The sequence below is a fragment of the Pseudophryne corroboree genome, chromosome 5 (assembly GCF_028390025.1).
Source record: "Pseudophryne corroboree isolate aPseCor3 chromosome 5, aPseCor3.hap2, whole genome shotgun sequence".
NCBI lineage: Eukaryota > Metazoa > Chordata > Amphibia > Anura > Myobatrachidae > Pseudophryne > Pseudophryne corroboree.
Window position 1 is genome coordinate 2,230,354 of NC_086448.1, and position 24,496 is coordinate 2,254,849.

Here is a 24,496-nt window from a genome sequence, read left to right on the forward strand (position 1 = left end):
GACAATGCCAGGCCAGCGAGGAGAGCTATGGCTGCAGAATAATACTAGGTTCTTTTCTCTTTGGTTCCTCAGAGTCTCAGTCAGTTTATTGGTAACCCATGTTTGTAAGTTTTACAGGTGTTCTAACAATGCAGCTGGCAATCCGGGACTTACATGAGTACATGTACGGGGTAAAATGTCAAGTACGGGGTAATATGTTGCACTTATCCGTGTCTAAAATGTTTCTTTCGTATTGATGTTTATGTATATGTTCATGCTTGAAACACCTGGTTACTATTGTATATTTCTGTGGTCATGCTCTACTCGAAATGGGTGATTATTTAATCCTATTTGTAGTTTGATACGAATACCCCATAGGTATATTGAACACCCTCACAATTTAGTGGGCGCACTTGCTGATGTTGGATATACAGAGGGCTATAGTTGTTGGACGGAGAGTGTTCCGACATGTTCAGTCGCCACTGTATTTTTTGCCTACTCAAGATAGGTTAAAGGTCGTTTGTATTGGTAATGTGGGGAGGGAAACTGTTTAAGGGGAACAAAGTACTGTATGCCAAAGTTTGGGGAAGTATACAGGGTGGGGGGAATGGGATGGGGGGGGGGGGTGTTACTTCGTTATTTCATTTGCGCTGCAATAATGTATGTATGTATCTATGTACGGTCTTTGGTCAGATGGATCCAGGTTTTCCAGATGCTGGGGGTGCATGTACTGGCAGAGCTACTGCTATATGAGTTTTTGAGACGCCATGGCGACCAACACAGTTAGGTTCCTCGCTCAGAACGTGAGAGATCTAAATGACAAGATTACCACGTACAATAAGACTCTTCTCTAATCTTCAAACCTTCAAGCGTTCCCTGAAAACTCACCTATTCAGACAAGCCTACCAAATTCCAGAACTGCTCACATTACCTTCATAGCTCTCCTATCTAATTATATCCTCACAGTACAGTCCACAAATCCCCCACATATTTTCTTTCTTCACTCTCCTTCCTCCTGACCCTGGTTCATCATTGCTGTGATGTGATATCATGCAGTCCACCAAGAACCTAGCAATCTGGTGGACAACTATGCAATAGACAGCACCTATCCTTGTGTATCCATGCCTATTTCCCCATAGAGTGTAAGCTTGCGTGCAGGGCCTTCCTACCTCTATGACTGTTTGTTTTTACCCAGTTTTGTCTTCTAATTGTGTCCAGTTGTAAAGCGCATCGGAATTTGCTGCGCTGTATAAGAAACTGTTAATAAATAATAAAATAAATAAAAGAGCGCTAGTTCTTAGAACGCTCAAACGTTATGATCCAGGTGTTATTTGCCTATTGGAGACGAATCTAAGTTACCCCTGAAAAAAACGTGGGTGGGCATATCACTCACCTCATACCTGCTCTTCTAGAGGTGTATCGGTCCTAGTTAGGAAAACGGTCCTATTTAGAGTGGAGCAAGTACAAACCGATACGTGGGGTAGATCAGTCTTTATGAAATGTAGAATACATTCTATGTCATTAATATTACACAGCGCCTCCATATTCCCATGACGTTCTTACAGAAGCTGCAGAATGTATCGCTATCTACCCCGACACTCCGGTGATTATAATAATACTATGGATCCGGACATGGATAGTCTTATGGGTACGAGGGAAAGTTCCAGGCAGGGTGGTGGATGGTGTAAAGCACGTGTGGAAGGTGTGGGGTTGGTTGATGGCATTAGGCAGTATTCCTGCTTCTCTAGAATTGAGACGGCTTTCTTGTTACCAGAGTCATTGCTGAGAGTGTGCAATATGAAACGAGGGGCATCTCGGATCATTCCCCGACCTCACTGGTTCTGGACATGGGGGGTTTATGAGGGCAGGCATTTTGGAAAATAAATCAGTTCTGGCTTACCCGTATGGGATCAGGTGTGGAATTAGAAGCTTTGTGGAAAGAGTTTCTGCAGCTTAATGAGGGTCGGGCTTCTCTTCCTATTATTTGGGATGCTTTTAAGTCCTTTCTATGGGGTACCGTTAAACAGACGGTGGCGACGTTGAAGAAATCCTATAAGAAGGCAGAACTTGAGTTGGAGGCCGCTTGTAGATCTCTTGAACTTGCATATCTGTCTGATAATTGACCTTTCTGTATGGCATGTCAGGCTGCGACTATTCACAGCCAGCGATTGCTCCATTAATTCCGCATCGCAGGAAGATGAGCGCGGCTACATCTGTAGCGTTACTCATGGGACTGTAATAATGATGCTAAAGGAGATAATGATTTTCAAGGATGGGTTAATTAATGATCAGGATATGTTATGTGGTGGTCACCGGGACGATCTCTGGATTGTACGGCAGTCACCAGGATGCTCCCAGGATTCTACGGCAGTCACCGGGACGATCTCTGGATTGTACGGCGGTCACCGGGACGCTATCTGGATTGTACGCCAGTCACTAGGGCGCTCTTGGGATTGTACGGCAGTCACCAGGATGCTCTCTGGATTGTACGGCAGTCACCGGGACGCTCTCTGGATTGTACGCCAGTCACCAGCACGCTCTCTGGATTGTACGGCAGTCACCGGGACGCTCTCTGGATTGTACGCCAGTCACCAGCACGCTCTCTGGATTGTACGCCAGTCACCAGCACGCTCTCTGGATTGCACAGCAGTCACCGGGACGCTCTCTGGATTGTACGCCAGTCACCAGCACGCTCTCTGGATTGCACAGCAGTCACCGTATTATCAGAAGTGAGAACAGGTGAGAGGATGAATTGCAGCGGAGGTTCCGCTCCATGTAACGATACTGTAACACACCACATGTAACGATACTGTAACACACCACATGTAACAATACTGTAACACACCACATGTAACAATACTGTAACACCCCACATGTAACGATACTGTAACACCCCACATGTAACGATACTGTAACACCCCACATGTAACGATACTGTAACACCCCACATGTAACGATACTGTAACACCCCACATGTAACGATACTGTAACACCCCACATGTAACAATACTGTAACACACCACATGTAACAATACTGTAACACACCACATGTAACGATACTGTAACACACCACATGTAACGATACTGTAACACACCACATGTAACGATATTGTAACACCTCACATGTAACGATACTGTAACACCCCACATGTAACGATACTGTAACACCCCACATGTAACAATACTGTAACACCCCACATGTAACAATACTGTAACACCCCACATGTAACAATACTGTAACACCCCACATGTAACGATACTGTAACACACCACATGTAACGATACTGTAACACACCACATGTAACGATACTGTAACACACCACATGTAACAATACTGTAACACCCCACATGTAACAATACTGTAACACCCCACATGTAACGATACTGTAACACCCCACATGTAACGATACTGTAACACACCACATGTAACAATACTGTAACACACCACATGTAACGATACTGTAACACACCACATGTAACGATACTGTAACACCTCACATGTAACGATACTGTAACACCCCACATGTAACGATACTGTAACACCCCACATGTAACAATACTGTAACACCCCACATGTAACAATACTGTAACACCCCACATGTAACAATACTGTAACACCCCACATGTAACGATACTGTAACACACCACATGTAACGATACTGTAACACACCACATGTAACGATACTGTAACACACCACATGTAACAATACTGTAACACCCCACATGTAACAATACTGTAACACCCCACATGTAACAATACTGTAACACACCACATGTAACAATACTGTAACACACCACATGTAACGATACTGTAACACACCACATGTAACGATACTGTAACACACCACATGTAACAATACTGTAACACACCACATGTAACAATACTGTAACACCCCACATGTAACAATACTGTAACACCCCACATGTAACGATACTGTAACACACCACATGTAACGATACTGTAACACACCACATGTAACAATACTATAACACACCACATGTAACAATACTGTAACACCCCACATGTAACAATACTGTAACACACCACATGTAACGATACTGTAACACACCACATGTAACAATACTGTAACACACCACATGTAACAATACTGTAACACACCACATGTAACAATTCTATAACACACCACATGTAACAATACTATAACACACCACATGTAACGATACTGTAACACACCACATGTAACGATACTGTAACACCCCACATGTAACAATACTATAACACACCACATCTAACAATACTGTAACACCCCACATGTAACGATACTGTAACACCCCACATGTAACGATACTGTAACACACCACATGTAACGATACTGTAACACCCCACATGTAACAATACTGTAACACCCCACATGTAACAATACTGTAACACACCACATGTTACGATACTATAACACCCCACATGTAACAATACTATAACACCCCACATGTAACAATACTGTAACACACCACATGTAACAATACTGTAACACACCACATGTAACGATACTGTAACACACCACATGTAACAATACTGTAACACACCACATGTAACAATACTGTAACACACCACATGTAACAATACTGTAACACCCCACATGTAACAATACTGTAACACACCACATGTAACAATACTGTAACACCCCACATGTAACAATACTGTAACACCCCACATGTAACGATACTGTAACACACCACATGTAACGATACTGTAACACCCCACATGTAACAATACTGTAACACACCACATGTTACGATACTGTAACACCCCACATGTAACAATACTGTAACACACCACATGTAACAATACTGTAACACACCACATGTAACGATACTGTAACACCCCACATGTAACGATACTGTAACACACCACATGTAACGATACTGTAACACACCACATGTAACGATACTATAACACCCCACATGTAACAATACTGTAACACACCACATGTAACGATACTGTAACACACCACATGTAACGATACTGTAACACCTCACATGTAACGATACTGTAACACACCACATGTAACGATACTGTAACACCTCACATGTAACGATACTGTAACACACCACATGTAACGATACTGTAACACACCACATGTAACGATACTGTAACACCCCACATGTAACGATACTGTAACACCCCACATGTAACGATACTGTAACACCCCACATGTAACGATACTATAACACCCCACATGTAACAATACTGTAACACCCCACATGTAACGATACTGTAACACCCCACATGTAACAATACTGTAACACCCCACATGTAACAATACTGTAACACCCCACATGTAACAATACTGTAACACACCACATGTAACAATACTGTAACACACCACATGTAACGATACTGTAACACACCACATGTAACGATACTGTAACACACCACATGTAACGATAATGTAACACCCCACATGTAACGATACTGTAACACCCACATGTAACAATACTGTAACACACACATGTAACAATACTGTAACACACACATGTAACAATACTGTAACACACCACATGTAACGATACTGTAACACACCACATGTAACGATACTGTAACACCCCACATGTAACGATACTGTAACACCCCACATGTAACGATACTGTAACACCCCACATGTAACAATACTGTAACACCCCACATGTAACAATACTGTAACACACCACATGTAACGATACTGTAACACACCACATGTAACGATACTATAACACACCACATGTAACGATACTGTAACACCCCACATGTAACGATACTGTAACACACCACATGTAACGATGCTGTAACACCCCACATGTAACAATACTGTAACACATCTCATGTAACAATACTATAAAACACCACATGTAACAATACTGTAACACACCACATGTAACAATACTGTAACACACCACATGTAACAATACTGTAACACACCACATGTAACAATACTATAACACACCACATGTAACAATGCTGTAACACACCACATGTAACAATACTGTAACACACCACATGTAACGATACTGTAACACACCACATGTAACAATACTGTAACACACCACATGTAACAATACTGTAACACCCCACATGTAACAATACTGTAACACACCACATGTAACAATACTGTAACACCCCACATGTAACAATACTATAACACCCCACATGTAACAATACTGTAACACCCCACATGTAACAATACTGTAACACCCCACATGTAACGATAATGTAACACACCACATGTAACGATACTGTAACACCCCACATGTAACAATACTGTAACACACCACATGTAACAATAATGTAACACACCACATGTAACGATACTGTAACACACCACATGTAACAATAATGTAACACACCACATGTAACGATACTGTAACACCCCACATGTAACAATACTGTAACACACCACATGTAACAATACTGTAACACCCCACATGTAACAATACTGTAACACCCCACATGTAACAATACTGTAACACACCACATGTAACGATACTGTAACACCCCACATGTAACAATACTGTAACACACCACATGTAACAATTCTATAACACACCACATGTAACAATACTGTAACACACCACATGTAACAATACTATAAAACACCACATGTAACAATACTGTAACACACCACATGTAACAATACTGTAACACCCCACATGTAACGATACTGTAACACCCCACATGTAACGATACTGTAACACCCCACATGTAACAATACTGTAACACACCACATGTAACAATACTATAAAACACCACATGTAACAATGCTGTAACACACCACATGTAACAATAATGTAACACACCACATGTAACAATACTATAAAACACCACATGTAACAATGCTGTAACACACCACATGTAACAATACTGTAACACCCCACATGTAACGATACTGTAACACCCCACATGTAACAATACTGTAACACCCCACATGTAACGATACTGTAACACCCCACAAGTAACAATACTGTAACACACCACATGTAACAATACTATAAAACACCACATGTAACAATGCTGTAACACACCACATGTAACAATACTGTAACACACCACATGTAACAATACTGTAACACACCACATGTAACAATTCTATAACACACCACATGTAACAATACTGTAACACACCACATGTAACAATACTATAAAACACCACATGTAACAATACTATAAAACACCACATGTAACGATACTGTAACACACCACATGTAACAATACTGTAACACACCACATCTAACAATACTGTAACACACCACATGTAACAATACTATAAAACACCACATGTAACAATACTGTAACACCCCACATGTAACAATGCTGTAACACACCACATGTAACAATACTGTAACACACCACATGTAACAATACTGTAACACACCACATGTAACAATACTGTAACACACCACATGTAACAATACTATAAACATACCACATGTAACAATACTATAAAACACATGTAACAATACTGTAACACACCACATCTAACAATACTGTAACACACCACATGTAACAATACTATAAAACACCACATGTAACAATACTGTAACACCCCACATGTAACAATGCTATAACACACCACATGTAACAATACTACAACACACCACATGTAACGATACTGTAACACCCCACATGTAACGATACTGTAACACCCCACATGTAACGATACTGTAACACCCCACATGTAACGATACTGTAACACCCCACATGTAACGATACTGTAACACACCACATGTAACGATACTATAACACACCACATGTAACGATACTGTAACACCCCACATGTAACGATACTGTAACACACCACATGTAACGATACTGTAACACCCCACATGTAACAATACTGTAACACATCTCATGTAACAATACTATAAAACACCACATGTAACAATACTGTAACACACCACATGTAACAATACTGTAACACACCACATGTAACAATACTGTAACACACCACATGTAACAATACTATAACACACCACATGTAACAATGCTGTAACACACCACATGTAACAATACTGTAACACACCACATGTAACGATACTGTAACACACCACATGTAACAATACTGTAACACACCACATGTAACAATACTGTAACACCCCACATGTAACAATACTGTAACACACCACATGTAACAATACTGTAACACCCCACATGTAACAATACTATAACACCCCACATGTAACAATATTGTAACACCCCACATGTAACAATACTGTAACACCCCACATGTAACGATAATGTAACACACCACATGTAACGATACTGTAACACCCCACATGTAACAATACTGTAACACACCACATGTAACAATAATGTAACACACCACATGTAACGATACTGTAACACACCACATGTAACAATAATGTAACACACCACATGTAACGATACTGTAACACCCCACATGTAACAATACTGTAACACACCACATGTAACAATACTGTAACACCCCACATGTAACAATACTGTAACACCCCACATGTAACAATACTGTAACACACCACATGTAACGATACTGTAACACCCCACATGTAACAATACTGTAACACACCACATGTAACAATTCTATAACACACCACATGTAACAATACTGTAACACACCACATGTAACAATACTATAAAACACCACATGTAACAATACTGTAACACACCACATGTAACAATACTGTAACACCCCACATGTAACGATACTGTAACACCCCACATGTAACGATACTGTAACACCCCACATGTAACAATACTGTAACACACCACATGTAACAATACTATAAAACACCACATGTAACAATGCTGTAACACACCACATGTAACAATACTGTAACACACCACATGTAACAATACTATAAAACACCACATGTAACAATGCTGTAACACACCACATGTAACAATACTGTAACACCCCACATGTAACGATACTGTAACACCCCACATGTAACAATACTGTAACACCCCACAAGTAACAATACTGTAACACACCACATGTAACAATACTATAAAACACCACATGTAACAATGCTGTAACACACCACATGTAACAATACTGTAACACACCACATGTAACAATACTGTAACACACCACATGTAACAATTCTATAACACACCACATGTAACAATACTGTAACACACCACATGTAACAATACTATAAAACACCACATGTAACAATACTATAAAACACCACATGTAACGATACTGTAACACACCACATGTAACAATACTGTAACACACCACATCTAACAATACTGTAACACACCACATGTAACAATACTATAAAACACCACATGTAACAATACTGTAACACCCCACATGTAACAATGCTGTAACACACCACATGTAACAATACTGTAACACACCACATGTAACAATACTGTAACACACCACATGTAACAATACTGTAACACACCACATGTAACAATACTATAAACATACCACATGTAACAATACTATAAAACACATGTAACAATACTGTAACACACCACATCTAACAATACTGTAACACACCACATGTAACAATACTATAAAACACCACATGTAACAATACTGTAACACCCCACATGTAACAATGCTATAACACACCACATGTAACAATACTACAACACACCACATGTAACGATACTGTAACACCCCACATGTAACGATACTGTAACACCCCACATGTAACGATACTGTAACACCCCACATGTAACGATACTGTAACACCCCACATGTAACGATACTGTAACACCCCACATGTAACGATACTGTAACACCCCACATGTAACGATACTGTAACACCCCACATGTAACGATACTGTAACACCCCACATGTAACAATACTGTAACACCCCACATGTAACAATACTTTAAAACACCACATGTAACAATACTATAACACACCACATGTAACAATACTATAACACACCACATGTAACAATACTGTAACACACCACATGTAACAATTCTATAACACACCACATGTAACAATACTGTAACACACCACATGTAACAATACTATAAAACACCACATGTAACAATACTATAAAACACCACATGTAACAATACTGTAACACACCACATGTAACAATACTATAAAACACCACATGTAACAATACTGTAACACACCACATGTAACAATGCTGTAACACACCACATGTAACAATACTATAAAACACCACATATAACAATACTGTAACACTCCACATGTAATAATACTATAACACACCACATGTAACAATACTGTAACACACCACATGTAACAATACTATAACACACCACATGTAACAATACTATAACACACCACATGTAACAATACTATAACACACCACATGTAACAATACTATAACACACCACATATAACAATACTGTAACACACCACATGTAACAATACTGTAAAACACCACATGTAACAATACTATAACACACCACATGTAACAATACTATAACACACCACATGTAACAATACTATAAAACACCACATATAACAATACTGTAACACACCACATGTAACAATACTGTAACACACCACATGTAACAATACTGTAACACACCACATGTAACAATACTATAAAACACCACATGTAACAATACTATAACACTCCACATGTAATAATACTATAAAACACCACATGTAACAATACTGTAACACACCACATGTAACAATACTGTAACACCCCATATGTAACAATACTATAAAACATCACATGTAACAATGCTGTAACACACCACATGTAACAATACTATAAAACACCACATGTAACAATACTGTAACACCACATGTAACAATGCTGTAACACCCCACATGTAACAATACTGTAACACACCACATGTAACAATACTGTAACACCCCACATGTAACAATACTATAACACCCCACATGTAACAATACTGTAACACCCCACATGTAACAATAATGTAACACACCACATGTAACGATAATGTAACACACCACATGTAACGATACTGTAACACCCCACATGTAACGATACTGTAACACCCCACATGTAACGATACTGTAACACCCCACATGTAATAATACTATAAAACACTACATGTAACAATACTGTAACACACCACATGTAACAATACTGTAACACACCACATGTAACAATACTATAAAACACCACATGTAACAATACTATAACACACCACATGTAACAATACTATAAAACACCACATATAACAATACTGTAACACACCACATGTAACAATACTGTAACACCACATGTAGTAATACTATAACACACCACATGTAACAATATTGTAACACACCACATGTAACAATACTGTAACACTCCACATGTAACAATATAAAACACCACATGTAACAATACTGTAACACACCACATGTAACAATGCTGTAACACACCACATGTAAAAATACTATAAAACACCACATATAACAATACTGTAACACTCCACATGTAATAATACTATAACACACCACATTGGTGTATTGATGCTAGGGACGAGTGTATTATACTCCCGTTATATAAATCACTAGTGAGGCCACACCTTGAATACTGTGTACAATTCTGGGCACCGTACTACAAAAAGGATATCCTGGAGCTTGAAAAGGTACAGAGGAGGGCGACCAAACTAATTAAGGGCATGGAGATGATGGAATACAAGGAAAGGCTTGAAAGACTAGGCATGTTTACATTGGAAAAGCGGAGACTAAGAGGGGATATGATCAACATCTACAAATATATAAGGGGACAATACACAGAGCTTGCGCAGGACCTGTTTTTGGTTAGATCAACACAGAGAACTCGTGGACACTCGCTCAGGTTAGAGGAGAGGAGATTCCGCACAATATGGCGTAAAGGCTTTTTCACGGTAAGGACAATACATGTTTGGAATTCCCTGCCCGAGGGAGTTGTAATGGCGGAATCTGTCAACACCTTTAAGAATGGGTTAGATAAATTCCTAATGGATAAGGATATCCAGGGGTATGGTGCATAGTCATGCATTATAGTTACTATAAATAGGGATAAAATGTAACGGCTGACAGCAGCATCAGTCAGAAATTTTAGTCAAATCATCATGCATAGGAGACCACAAATAGGTTGAACTCGATGGACAATTGTCTTTTTTCAACCTCAGATACTATGTTACTATGTTACTATGGGGCAGATGTATTAACCTGGAGAAGCATAAGGAAGTGATAAACCAGTGATATGTGCAAGGTGATAAAGGCAGCAGCCAATCAGATCCTAACTGTTAATTTACATATTGGAGCTGATTGGCTGGTGTCTTTATCACCTTGCACATATCACTGGTTTATCACTTCCTTATGCCTTCTCCAGGTTAATACATCTGCCCCTATGTTACATGTAACAATACTGTAACACACCACATGTAACAATACTATAACACACCAAATGTAATAATACTATAACACACCACACGTTATAATAATGCTTATGCAGCAGATCTGACCTGAGCTCACCCAGTTTGTAGATTAGCACATACACAATGGTCCAAGTTGTCCCTGGGACTTGTAGAACTTTCCACACAACATCTCTGTGACTCGGTCTGCCCAGGGAGTCCTTCGTGTTCCCTCGATGTCCTAACACTTCTCCTTTAAAGGCTCTTGCCCAGGAAACACACAGCATGGCCATCAAGTATCCCATCGCAAGAAACAAGAAGACCATTCTCCAGCCCAGAGCATCCAGCAAGGTGAGAGCGCCACCTCCTGCCAGCACTGATCCCAGCTTGTATGCCACAACTTGGAGAGAATTACCAAGTCCCACCTGATCCTGGGTCAGCACCGCCACGGACACAGCATCTAACGCCACGTCCTGCACTGAGGCAAGGACGTGCATGAGCAGGAGAAGCCAGGCTAGGCACTGAAAGGCAGATCCAGGTGGGAGCAGGGAGCAGAGAAGGCAGCAGAAACATAGACCTCCGGTACTCAGCAAGAGCCAAGTCTCACGGCTCCATAGACCATCCACCAATGGAGACCACAGCACCTTCAGCAGCCACGGCAGGTACAAGACCCTTGTTAGGCCAATGTGAGACAGGGAGAGGCCCTGAGTGCGGAGAAGAACAGGAAGGAGACCAGACTGGAGGCCGTAGGGGAAACCTTGGACCAGGTAGAGGACACCCAGCGGGATGTAAGGACTGACCGTGCCTTCGTGTTCTCCACGGCGATGTAGCATCTTGTCAACGGAAAAAACCTGGAACACACAGAAAAAAAGCCTCTGTAATATAAAGTCCAATTACGGTGGCACATTGCGGACCAGGTAGATAGATTGTTGGGAGGGGCTGGGAATGACCCGGTGGTCTTGGTGCACGTTGGCACCAACGACAAAGTTAGCGGAAGGTGGGATGTCCTTAAGAAAGACTATAGGGAATTAGGCCAGAAACTGAAGGCAAGGACATCTAAGGTAATATTCTCCGAATTATTACCCGTGCCACGCGCTAGTCCAGGGAGGCAGAGGGAGATTAGGGAGGTAAATGTGTGGCTTAGGGATTGGTGCAGGAAAGAGGGGTTTGTGTTCCTGGAACACTGGGCGGACTTCTCAGTCAGGCGCCATCTTTTTTGTCGTGATGGATTGCACCTGACTGAGGAGGGGGCTGCGGTGCTGGAGGGAAGGATGGTTAGAAGGTTGGAGAAGATTTTAAACTAGGAGCCTGGGGGGAGGGTTTAGCTAAAAACTACGGGTCATGCAGTGAGAATAGTGGGGATGGCGGTAGTGAATCAAATGGGGGTGGAGAAGGGGGGGGGAGGAAAGAGCAGACTTCACGGCCATTAATATGGGTACTAATAAGGGTATTACCAAGGGTATTGCCAAAATCACTGACTAGCGACGATTACACTGTAGGTCACCGTTACTGCATACAGAAAATGATGTCCCTAGCGCAAGGGGAAATACTTCTCTTCACTGTATGTATGTGAACGCCAGAAGCCGAACAGGTAAAAAGGGGGAACTAGAAATCCTTGCCGCAAGCAATCAGTATATTATAGGCATTACTGAAACCTAGTGGGACGAATCTCATGACTGGTCAGTGAATATGGAGGGTTATACACTGTACAGGAGAGACATATTAAACAAACAGGGTGGAGGGCTGTGTCTTTATGTAAAGCTGTTTTTAAAACCTGATATACGGGAGGATATTCAGGAGGGGACTGCAGACACTGTTGAGACGTTATGGGTAGAAATTACATGCGGGGGAAAGGGAAAGAAAAAGATAGTATTGGGGTTATGCTACAAGCCCCCGGCAATTAGTGTGTCTGACGCGGAAAAGCTGCTGAAGGAAACTGATAAAGCAGCGGGAGCAGGCGACGTAATAGTGATGAGAGATTTTATCTGTCCGGGGATAAATTGGACAAACGATTCATGTGATACTGCTAGGGGCAATATGTTCTTACACACACTAAATTATCACTACTTACTTCAACTAATTGAGGAACCAACTAGGTACAATGCAATCTTAGACCTGGTATTAACTAACAATGGGGAATTGGTATCAAATATTATAGCAGGGGAGTCCATGGGAAACAGTGGCCACAATATGGTCACATTCAATATCAGTTTTCTCAACCAGTCCTATACTGGCTCAACTAGGACTCTAAACTTCAGCAAAGCCAACTTTGACATGATGAGGGAAACTTTAAGAGACATTGAATGGGAAATTTTGTTTCAAGGAAAAAATACTAGAGGAATGGGAGATATTAAAATCGCTGCTCGTTAATAATACTCACAAATTTATTCCCATGGTCAGCAAACAAAGGACTAAAACTTCCAAACCAATGTGACTTAACAGAAACATTAAGAAACTAATGGGCAAAAAAAGGTGAGCATTCAAAAAATACAAATCAGACGGGAAGGCCGAGTCATTCCAGTACTGTAAGGATTATAACAAGATATGCAAAAAATAAAAAAAAGGGCAGCTAAAGTAGAAACTGAAAAGCTAATAGCAAAGGAAAGTAAATCAAAATCCAATTTTTTTTTTAAATATATCAACAGCAAAAGATTAAAGGAGGAGAGTATAGGCCCTTTAAAGACAAACTGGGAGGCTTTATAAAAAATGGTAACGACATATCGGATACAAAAAACGAGTTTTTTTCATTGGTATTTACAATAGAGGACCAGATGCATGAACTAACAACACCCAACCCCAATAAGGATAAAGTCCCACTGCTAAGTGCTTATTTAAGACTGTGACCGATTGAAAAAAATAGGATTTTAATTACCTACCGGTAAATCCTTTTCTCGTAGTCCGTAGAGGATACTGGGGTCCATTTAGTACCACGGGTATAGACAGGTCCACTAGGAGAAATGGGCACTTTAAGAATTTGATAGCGTGGGCTGGCTCCTCCGTCGATGCCTCTCCTACCAGACTCAGTCTAGGAAACTGTGCCCGAGGAGACGGACATACTTTGAGAGAAGGACAGATAAGGATAGTGGTGAGATTCCGAACCAGCACACACAACAAGAGGAAAGCCACGCTAACCAAACTTGAAACAGCAACAGCAACAGCTGAACCAACATTACTTAACCAAGTAACAGTGCAGGAAGAATGAAGCACCGGGCGGTCGCCCAGTATCCTCTACGGACTACGAGAAAAGGATTTACCAGTAGGTAATTAAAATCCTATTTTCTCTTACGTCCTAGAGGATACTGGGGTCCATTTAGTACTATGGGTATGTACCAAAGCTCCCAAACCGGGTGGAAGAGTGCTGAGATTCCTACAGAACTGATTGACCAAACTGAAGGTCCTCAAAGGCAAAAGTATCGAACTTGTAGAACTTAGCAAACGTGTCCGAACCTGACCAAGTAGCTGCTCGGCAGAGTTGTTAGCCAAGACACTGCGGGCAGCCGCCCAGGAAGAACCAACCAACCTAGTAGAGTGGGCCTATACAGATATTGGACATGGCAACCTGCCGTGGAATAAGCATGCCTGATAGTAAGCCTGATCCAGAGTGCAATGGACTGCTTTGATGCAGGACACCCAATTTTATTGGGATCATAAAGAACCAACAGCGCGTCCGATTTTCTGTGACGAGCTGTTCGCTTGACATACACCTTCAAAGCCCTCACAACATCCAAAGACTTTGAAGTAGCAGAGGTGTCGGTGACAACTGGAACCACAATAGGTTGGTTGATGTGAAACGCAGACACCACCTTAGGAAGAAATTGCTGATGAGTTCTGAGTTCAGCTCTGGCCTCATGGAAAATGAAATAGGGACTTTTCTGAGACAAAGCCCCCAGCTCCAACACACGTCTTCCTGAAGCCAAGGCCAACAGTGTGACGGTCTCCCACGTAAGATATTTTACGTCCACCTCCTGTAACGGTTCAAACCAGTCTGATTGGTGGAACTGCAGCACCAAATTGAGATTCCAAGGTGCCGTGGGAGGCACAAAGGGAGGTTGGATGTGCAGAACACCTTTCAAGAATGTCTGGATCTCAGGGAGAGAAGCCAAGTATTTCTGAAAGAAAATGGACAAGGCCGAAATCTGAACTTTTATGGAGGCCAGACGCAGGCCCACATCAACACCTAACTGTAGAAAAAGCAGGAAACATCCCAGATGAAATTCCACCGCAGAATAATTTCTGCTCTCACACTAAGAGACGTATTTTTTCCAAATACGTTGGTAATGTTTAGACGTTACCCCCTTCCTGGCTTGGATCATAGGCGGGATAACCTTGTTAGGGATCCCTCTCCTGGCTAGAATCAGCCGTTCAACTTCCATGCCGTCAAGTGTAGCCGCGGTAAGTCCTGATAGATGAACGGGCCCTGTTGCAGAAGATCCTCGCGAAGAGGTAGAGGCCACGGATCTTCGAGGAGCATCTCCAGAAGGTCCACGTACCAGGCCCTTCTTGGCCAGTCCGGAGCAATGAGTATTGCTAGAACTTTTTCCCTTTTTATTCGATTAAGAATTCTGGGATCAGAGAAAGTGGAGGAAACACGTACACCATCTGATAGACCCATGGAGTCATCAGAGCGTCTACCGCCACCACCTGTGGTTCTCTCGACCTGGAACAATACCGCCTGAGCTTCTTGTTGAGAGGAGAGGCCATCATGTCAATCTGTGGATATCCCCATCGACAGGTCAAGCACCTGAACACCTTCGGGTGAAGGCTCCACTCCCCCGGGTGCAGGTTGTGTCTGTTGAGGGAGTCTGCATCCCAGTTGTCTACTCCCGGTATAAAGACTGCTGACAACGCCACAGCGTTTTTTTCGGACCAGAGGAGTATTCTTGACACCTCTGACATTGCTGCTCTGCTTTTCGTTCCGCCCTGTCGGTTTAAGTACGTTACTGCCGTCACATTGTTCGACTGTACCTGAATGGCCATACAGCGTACCCTATAGATACTGTACACCTGCTGTATATAATGACACAACCACAGGGATACTACCACATACAGCGTACCCTATAGATACTGTGGCCGGAGGACCCATCGGCCACATGGTTAATGGCGGCCACGGCACGTAAGGGGTTAACCCTTAAAGTGCCCAGCGCCATATTAAGGACAACAGGCGCTTGGTGCCACTGTTAAATATACTTACGGCGCTGAGCGCGGACTGTTTAAAAATATGTTTAATGTGTTTTAACATGTCATATGTAGAGCTCTGTGCACAATTGTAGGATTGCATGTTTAAATGTATTTATATTCAAGATGTGGTCACCTGTATTTTAAAGGGAAAAATGCACTTTCCCCTGTCTTCTGGGAATAGGAAATGGCATGCTAATTGGCCTCTGCTAGCAGATGGGGGAAATGACAAAACCTTTTGATGTTGGACAGTACACATCAGGTAAAGGCTGGGTGTGAGTTCCATAGAGAAAGATGTTACTCACAGGGAATTTCCTTATCCCATATGTACAGTGGTATGGGGATTGGTATGGGTTTGGAAACCTGTATTTATTTATGTAGCTGGTTTGATTGATATACGAATCCTGAATAGTAGATGCAGGAAGGATGAGAAACATTTGTATTTTGAAGCTGTGTGTTAAATGTCTCAAAGTGGAAGTGTAAACTACCAGGTGGTAAGGAACGGAGTTTAAATTACACCAAACTTTGTGTGTGACAGGAAGGAGGAAATTGCTTCATGCAATTATATCCTTTTAAAATTTAATTTATTTATATTTTGTAAGTTATCCTGATTGGATGGAAAGGACTCTACACACTGAGATGCATTGTGGTATAACTGTATAAAAGAGGAGGCCTGTGAGCTTCAGAGGTGTATTATACCATTTTCATTCTGCTGTAACATCTGCTGTATTGCTGCTGCCCCTAGCAATAGGGAAGAGTCTTTCTTAAGACTATTATTGAGCAAATAAACATCATCTGCCTCAAGACGACCGCTTCATCTTCTGACTTGCAGGGCTAGGCGAAACCTAGCTCTGTTTTCCTGCTGTCCAGGGTGTAACCAACATCTCCAAGCTCCGTCTCCAGCCAGCTACCGGGTAGAGCCTAGTCAAGCGACTAGTGGGGATTCATCAACACCACACAGGTGTGGTAGGGCGGCATGCCGACGCATACAAAGCAGAACCGTGGTTCCAAATGCCACAGCATGTTAAGAGTTTGGTGGTGGCAGCGTAAAACCCACCCACTGCGCAGTGGGTGGAGTCAGTAACAGGCGGTTACTGACGGTAAGCGGGAATCCCCTATGAGGCCAGGTCCGGTGTGACCTAAACATCCATTCTGTGTACTGGGGACGAAACGCAGAAGCGGTCAGGGCTGTCGTACGGGACCGTCCGGTCACAGAAATTGGTGGCATAGCAGTGGGATAAACCCAGATGGTTTTTCGGTCACCCGATTGGAGAAGCCGAATTACTCAGGAGAACGCACAAGATGGCGGACTTCAGCGGAATGTCCAAGGATGATTTGGAGATTGTGTGTCGGCAGAATAGTGTGGAGATCCCTTCCAATGCGTCCAAGAGTGTCATGAAGGCGGTGCTCATGAGCTTGGAGGAGTCAAGTTGGGAGGAGATAGAGAGCACTGAGGGCGTCAGCATCGGAGAGGATGGCCCAAAAGTGGACCTTCATACGGACCTGGTGAGACCCACAAGCCCCGACCCCTCTCACAGCAGCCACGTTTCCCAACATTCCCTAGCAGGGCCAGGATCCCAACGTCCAATAACGCACCAATAACCTAGTGGATCGGCTAGCGGAATTGGGGGAAAGGGCAACGGAGTAAGAGCGCTTGATCATCATCCAGATGTGGCGTGATGAGCGGGTACCACTGGCCGTGGTACCCCGGGAGCCGTTGTCCGCTGCTGCAAACAGATCGGGACGCATTCGGTTTCCTAAGTTTGCAGACAGTGATGGGGATATTGATGGACACTTACAAGTTTTTGAGAGGGCTTGCAGACTACATGAATTACCCAAGTCGGAGTGGGTGAGACACCTTGTGCCCACTCTGCGTGGAGAGGCTTTCGAGGCCTATCGAGGAGTGGCCACGGAGGACTGTGGGGATTACGACAAAGTCGCGAAGGCCCTCCTCCAGCGATTCTTCATCACTCCAGAGTCTTACAGGAAGAAATTACGGGACTTGCCCAAGAATCCTAGCAGCACCCATGAGCAGTTCGCCACCCAGCTGCGGCAGTACGTGGTGAAGTGGGTGGAGGATTCGGAAGCCACTACATGGGACACACTGATTGACTTGATCTGCAGGGAGCAGTTCTACCGCAGGTGCGCCCCAGAAGTGAAGGAGTGGGTGCTAGACCGGGAGCCACCCAGCTTAAAGATGGCTGCCCAGTTAGCCGACATGTAAGTGGCAATTCGGCCACAGGGGCAGAAGCGCCCGTGTGGTGAGAAACAGCCCCTACACAATATGTGGAGGCACCTACAGCCGGTCCACATGGGACCCCTGCAGGGGGAAGGCCTAAGAGACTCTGGGGCCTCAATCACAGTGTGAACCTGCTGTATATAATGATGACAGAACCACAGGTATACTATCACATACAGCGTACCCTATAGATACTGTACACCTGCTGTATATAATGATGACACAGTCACAGATATACTATCATATACAGCGTACCCTATAGATACTGTACACCTGCTGTATATAATGATGACACAACCACAGGGATACTATCACATACAGCGTACCCTATAGATACTGTACACCTGCTGTATATAATGATGACACAGTCACAGATATACTATCATATACAGTGTATCCTATAGATACTGTACACCTGCTGTATATAATGATGCCACAGGTATACTATCACATACAGCGTACCCTATATATACTGTACACCTGCTGTATAATAAGAATTTACTTACCGATAATTCTATTTCTCGTAGTCCGTAGTGGATGCTGGGACTCCGTCAGGACCATGGGGAATAGCGGCTCCGCAGGAGACAGGGCACAAAAGTAAAAGCTTTAGGATCAGGTGGTGTGCACTGGCTCCTCCCCCTATGACCCCCCTCCAAGCCTCAGTTAGGATACTGTGCCCGGACGAGCGTACACAATAAGGAAGGATATTGAATCCCGAGTAAGACTCATACCAGCCACACCAATCACACCGTACAACTTGTGATCTGAACCCAGTTAACAGCATGATAACAGCGGAGCCTCTGAAAAGATGGCTCACAACAATAATAACCCGATTTTTGTAACAATAACTATGTACAAGTATTGCAGACAATCCGCACTTGGGATGGGCGCCCAGCATCCACTACGGACTACGAGAAATAGAATTATCGGTAAGTAAATTCTTATTTTCTCTGACGTCCTAGTGGATGCTGGGACTCCGTCAGGACCATGGGGATTATACCAAAGCTCCCAAACGGGCGGGAGAGTGCGGATGACTCTGCAGCACCGAATGAGAGAACTCCAGGTCCTCCTCAGCCAGGGTATCAAATTTGTAGAATTTTGCAAACGTGTTTGCCCCTGACCAAGTAGCCGCTCGGCAAAGTTGTAAAACCGAGACCCCTCGGGCAGCCGCCCAAGATGAGCCCACCTTCCTTGTGAAATGGGCATTTACATATTTTGGCAGTGGCAGGCTTGCCACAGAATGTGCAAGCTGAATTGTACTACACATCCAACTAGCAATCGTCTGCTTAGAAGCAAGAGCACCCAGTTTGTTGGGTGCATACAGGATAACAGCAAGTCAGTTTTCCTGACTCCAGCCGTCCTGGAAACCTATATTTTCAGGGCCCTGACAACATCTAGCAACTTGGAGTCCTCCAAGTCCCTAGTAGCCGCAGGTACCACAATAAGCTGGTTCAGGTGAAACGCTGACACCACCTTAGGGAGAAACTGGGGACGAGTCCGCAGCTCTGCCCTGTCCGAATGGACAATCAGATATGGCTTTTGTGAGACAAAGCCGCCAATTCTGACACTCGCCTGGCCGAGGCCAGGGCCAACAGCATGGTCACTTTTCATGTGAGATATTTCAAATCCACAGATTTGAGCGGTTTAAAATGTGATTTGAGGAATCCCAGAACTACGTTGAGATCCCACAGTGCCACTGGAGGCACAAAAAAGGGGTTGTATATGCAATACTCCCTTGACAAACTTCTGGACTTCAGGAACTGAAGCCAATTCTTTCTGGAAGAAAATTGACAGGGCCGAAATTTGAACCTTAATGGACCCCAATTTGAGGCCCATAGACACTCCTGTTTGCAGGAAATGCAGGAATCGACCGAGTTGAAATTTCTTCGTGGGGCCTTCCTGGCCTCACACCACGCAACATATTTTCGCCACATGTGGTGATAATGTTGTGCGGTCACCTCCTTCCTGGCTTTGACCAGGGTAGGAATGACCTCTTCCGGAATGCCTTTTTCCCTTAGGATCCGGCGTTCCACCGCCATGCCGTCAAACGCAGCCGCGGTAAAGTCTTGGAACAGACCTGGTACTTGCTGAAGCAAGTCCCTTCTTAGCGGCAGAGGCCATGAGTCCTCTGTGAGCATTTCTTGAAGTTCCGGGTGCCACGTCCTTCTTGGCCAATCCGGAGCCACGAGTATAGTTCTTACTCCTCTACGTCTTATAATTCTCAGTACCTTGGGTATGAGAAGTAGAGGAGGGAACACATACACCGACTGGTACACCCACGGTGTTACCAGAACGTCCACAGCTATTGCTTGAGGGTCTCTTGACCTGGCGCAATACCTGTCCAGTTTTTTGTTCAGGCGGAACGCCATCATGTCCACCTTTGGTCTTTCCCAACGGTTCACAATCATGTGGAATACTTCCCGATGAAGTCCCCACTCTCCCGGGTGGAGGTCGTGCCTGCTGAGGAAGTCTGCTTCCCAGTTGTCCACTCCCGGAATGAACACTGCTGACAGTGCTATCACATGATTTTTCGCCCAGCGAAGAATCCTTGCAGTTTCTGCCATTGCCCTACTGCTTCTTGTGCCGCCCTGTCTGTTTACGTGGGCGACTGCCGTGATGTTGTCCCACTGGATCAATACCGGCTGACCTTGAAGCAGAGGTCTTGCTAAGCTTGGAACATTGTAAATTGCCCTTAGCTCCAGTATATTTATGTGGAGAGAAGTCTCCAGACTTGATCACACTCCCTGGAAATTTTTTCCCTGTGTGACTGCTCCCCAGCCTCTCAGGCTGGCATCCGTGGTCACCAGGACTCAGTCCTGAATGTCGAATCTGCGGCCCTTTAGTAGATGAGCACTCTGCAGCCACCGCAGAAGAAACACCCTTGTCCTTGGAGACAGGGTTATCCGCTGATGCATCTGAAGATGCGATCCGGACCATTTTTCCAGCAGATCCCACTGAAAAGTTCTTGCGTGAAATCTGCCGAATGGAATCGCTGCGTAAGAAGCCACCATTTTTCCCAGGACCCTTGTGCAATGATGCACTGACACTTTTCCTGGTTTTAGGAGGTTCCTGACTAGCTCGGATAACTCCCTGGCTTTCTTCTCCGGGAGAAACACCTTTTTCTGGACTGTGTCCGGAATCATCCCTAGGAACAGCAGACGTGTCGTCGGAAACAGCTGCGGTTTTGGAATATTTAGAATCCACCCGTGCTGTCGTAGAACTACTTGAGATAGTGCTACTCCGACTTCCAACTGTTCTCTGGACCTTGCCCTTATCAGGAGATCGTCCATTTTCTTTGAAGAAGAATCATCATTTCGGCCATTACCTTGGTAAGGACCCGGGGTGCCGTGGACAATCCAACCGGCAGCGTCTGAAACTGATAGTGACAGTTCTGTACCACGAACCTGAGGTACCTTTGGTGAGAAGGGCAAATTGGGATATGGAGGTAAGCATCCCTGATGTCCCGGGACACCATATAGTCCCCTTCTTCCTGGTTCGCTATCACTGCTCTGAGTGACTCCATCTTGATTTGAACCTTTGTATGTAAGTGTTCAAATATTTCAGATTTAGAATAGGTCTCACCGAGCCGTCTGGCTTCAGTACCACAATATATTGTGGAATAATACCCCTTTCCTTGTTGTAGGAGGGGTACTTTGATTATCACCTGCTGGGAATACAGCTTGTGAATTGTTTCCCATACTGCCTCCCTGTCGGAGGGAGACGTTGGTAAAGCAGACTTCAGGAACCTGCGAGGGGGAGACGTCTCGAATTTCCAATCTGTACCCCTGGGATACTACTTGTAGGATCCAGGGGTCCACTTGCGAGTGAGCCCACTGCGTGCTGAAACTCTTGAGACGACCCCCCACCGCACCTGAGTCCGCTTGTACGGCCCCAGCGTCATGCTGAGGACTTGGCAGAAGCGGTGGAGGGCTTCTGTTCCTGGGAATGGGCTGCCTGCTGCAGTCTTCTTCCCTTTCCTCTATCCCAAGGCCAGATATGACTGGCCTTTTGCCCGCTTGCCCTTATGGGGACGAAAGGACTGAGGCTGAAAAGACGTTGTCTTTTTCTCCTTTATACGGCAATACTTCCATGTGCCGTTTGGAATCTGCATCACCTGACCACTGTCGTGTCCATAAACAACTTCTGGCAGATATGGACATCGCACTTACTCTTGATGCCAGAGTGCAAATATCCCTCTGTGCATCTCGCATATATAGAAATGCATCCTTTAAATGCTCTATAGTCAATAAAATACTGTCCCTGTCAAGGGTATCAATATTTTCAGTCAGGGAATCCGAACAAGCCACCCCAGCGCTACACATCCAGGCTGAGGCGATCGCTGGTCGCAGTATAACACCAGAATGTGTGTATATACTTTTTAGGATATTTTCCAGCCTCCTATCAGCTGGCTCCTTGAGGGCGGCCCTATCTGGAGACGGTACCGCCACTTGTTTTGATAAGCGTGTGAGCGCCTTATCCACCCTAAGGGGTGTTTCCCAACGCGCCCTAACTTCTGGCGGGAAAGGGTATAACGCCAATAATTTTCTATCGGGGGAAACCCACGCATCATCACACACTTCATTTAATTTATCTGATTCAGGAAAAACTACAGGTAGTTTTTTCACACCCCACATAATACCCTCTTTTGTGGTACTTGTAGTATCAGAAATATGTAACACCTCCTTCATTGCCCTTAACAAGTAACGTGTGGCCCTAAAGGAAAATACGTTTGTTTCTTCACCGTCGACACTGGAGTCAGTGTCCGTGTCTGTGTCTGTGTCGACCGACTGTGGTAAAAGGACGTTTTAAC

General features: G+C 43.7%; 1 protein-coding gene across 1 annotated transcript in view; it reads right to left on the reverse strand.

Annotated features, from left to right (window-relative positions):
• MFSD3 (major facilitator superfamily domain containing 3) overlaps positions 1 to 24,496 on the reverse strand; it is a 136,877-nt gene that overhangs the window by 103,101 nt on the left and 9,280 nt on the right. Inside the window, exon 2 of the mRNA XM_063921052.1 lies at positions 12,394 to 13,123. Within this exon, the coding sequence (XP_063777122.1) occupies positions 12,394 to 13,105 (712 nt within the window). The 5' untranslated portion in view covers positions 13,106 to 13,123. The remainder of the gene's footprint in view (positions 1 to 12,393; positions 13,124 to 24,496) is intronic.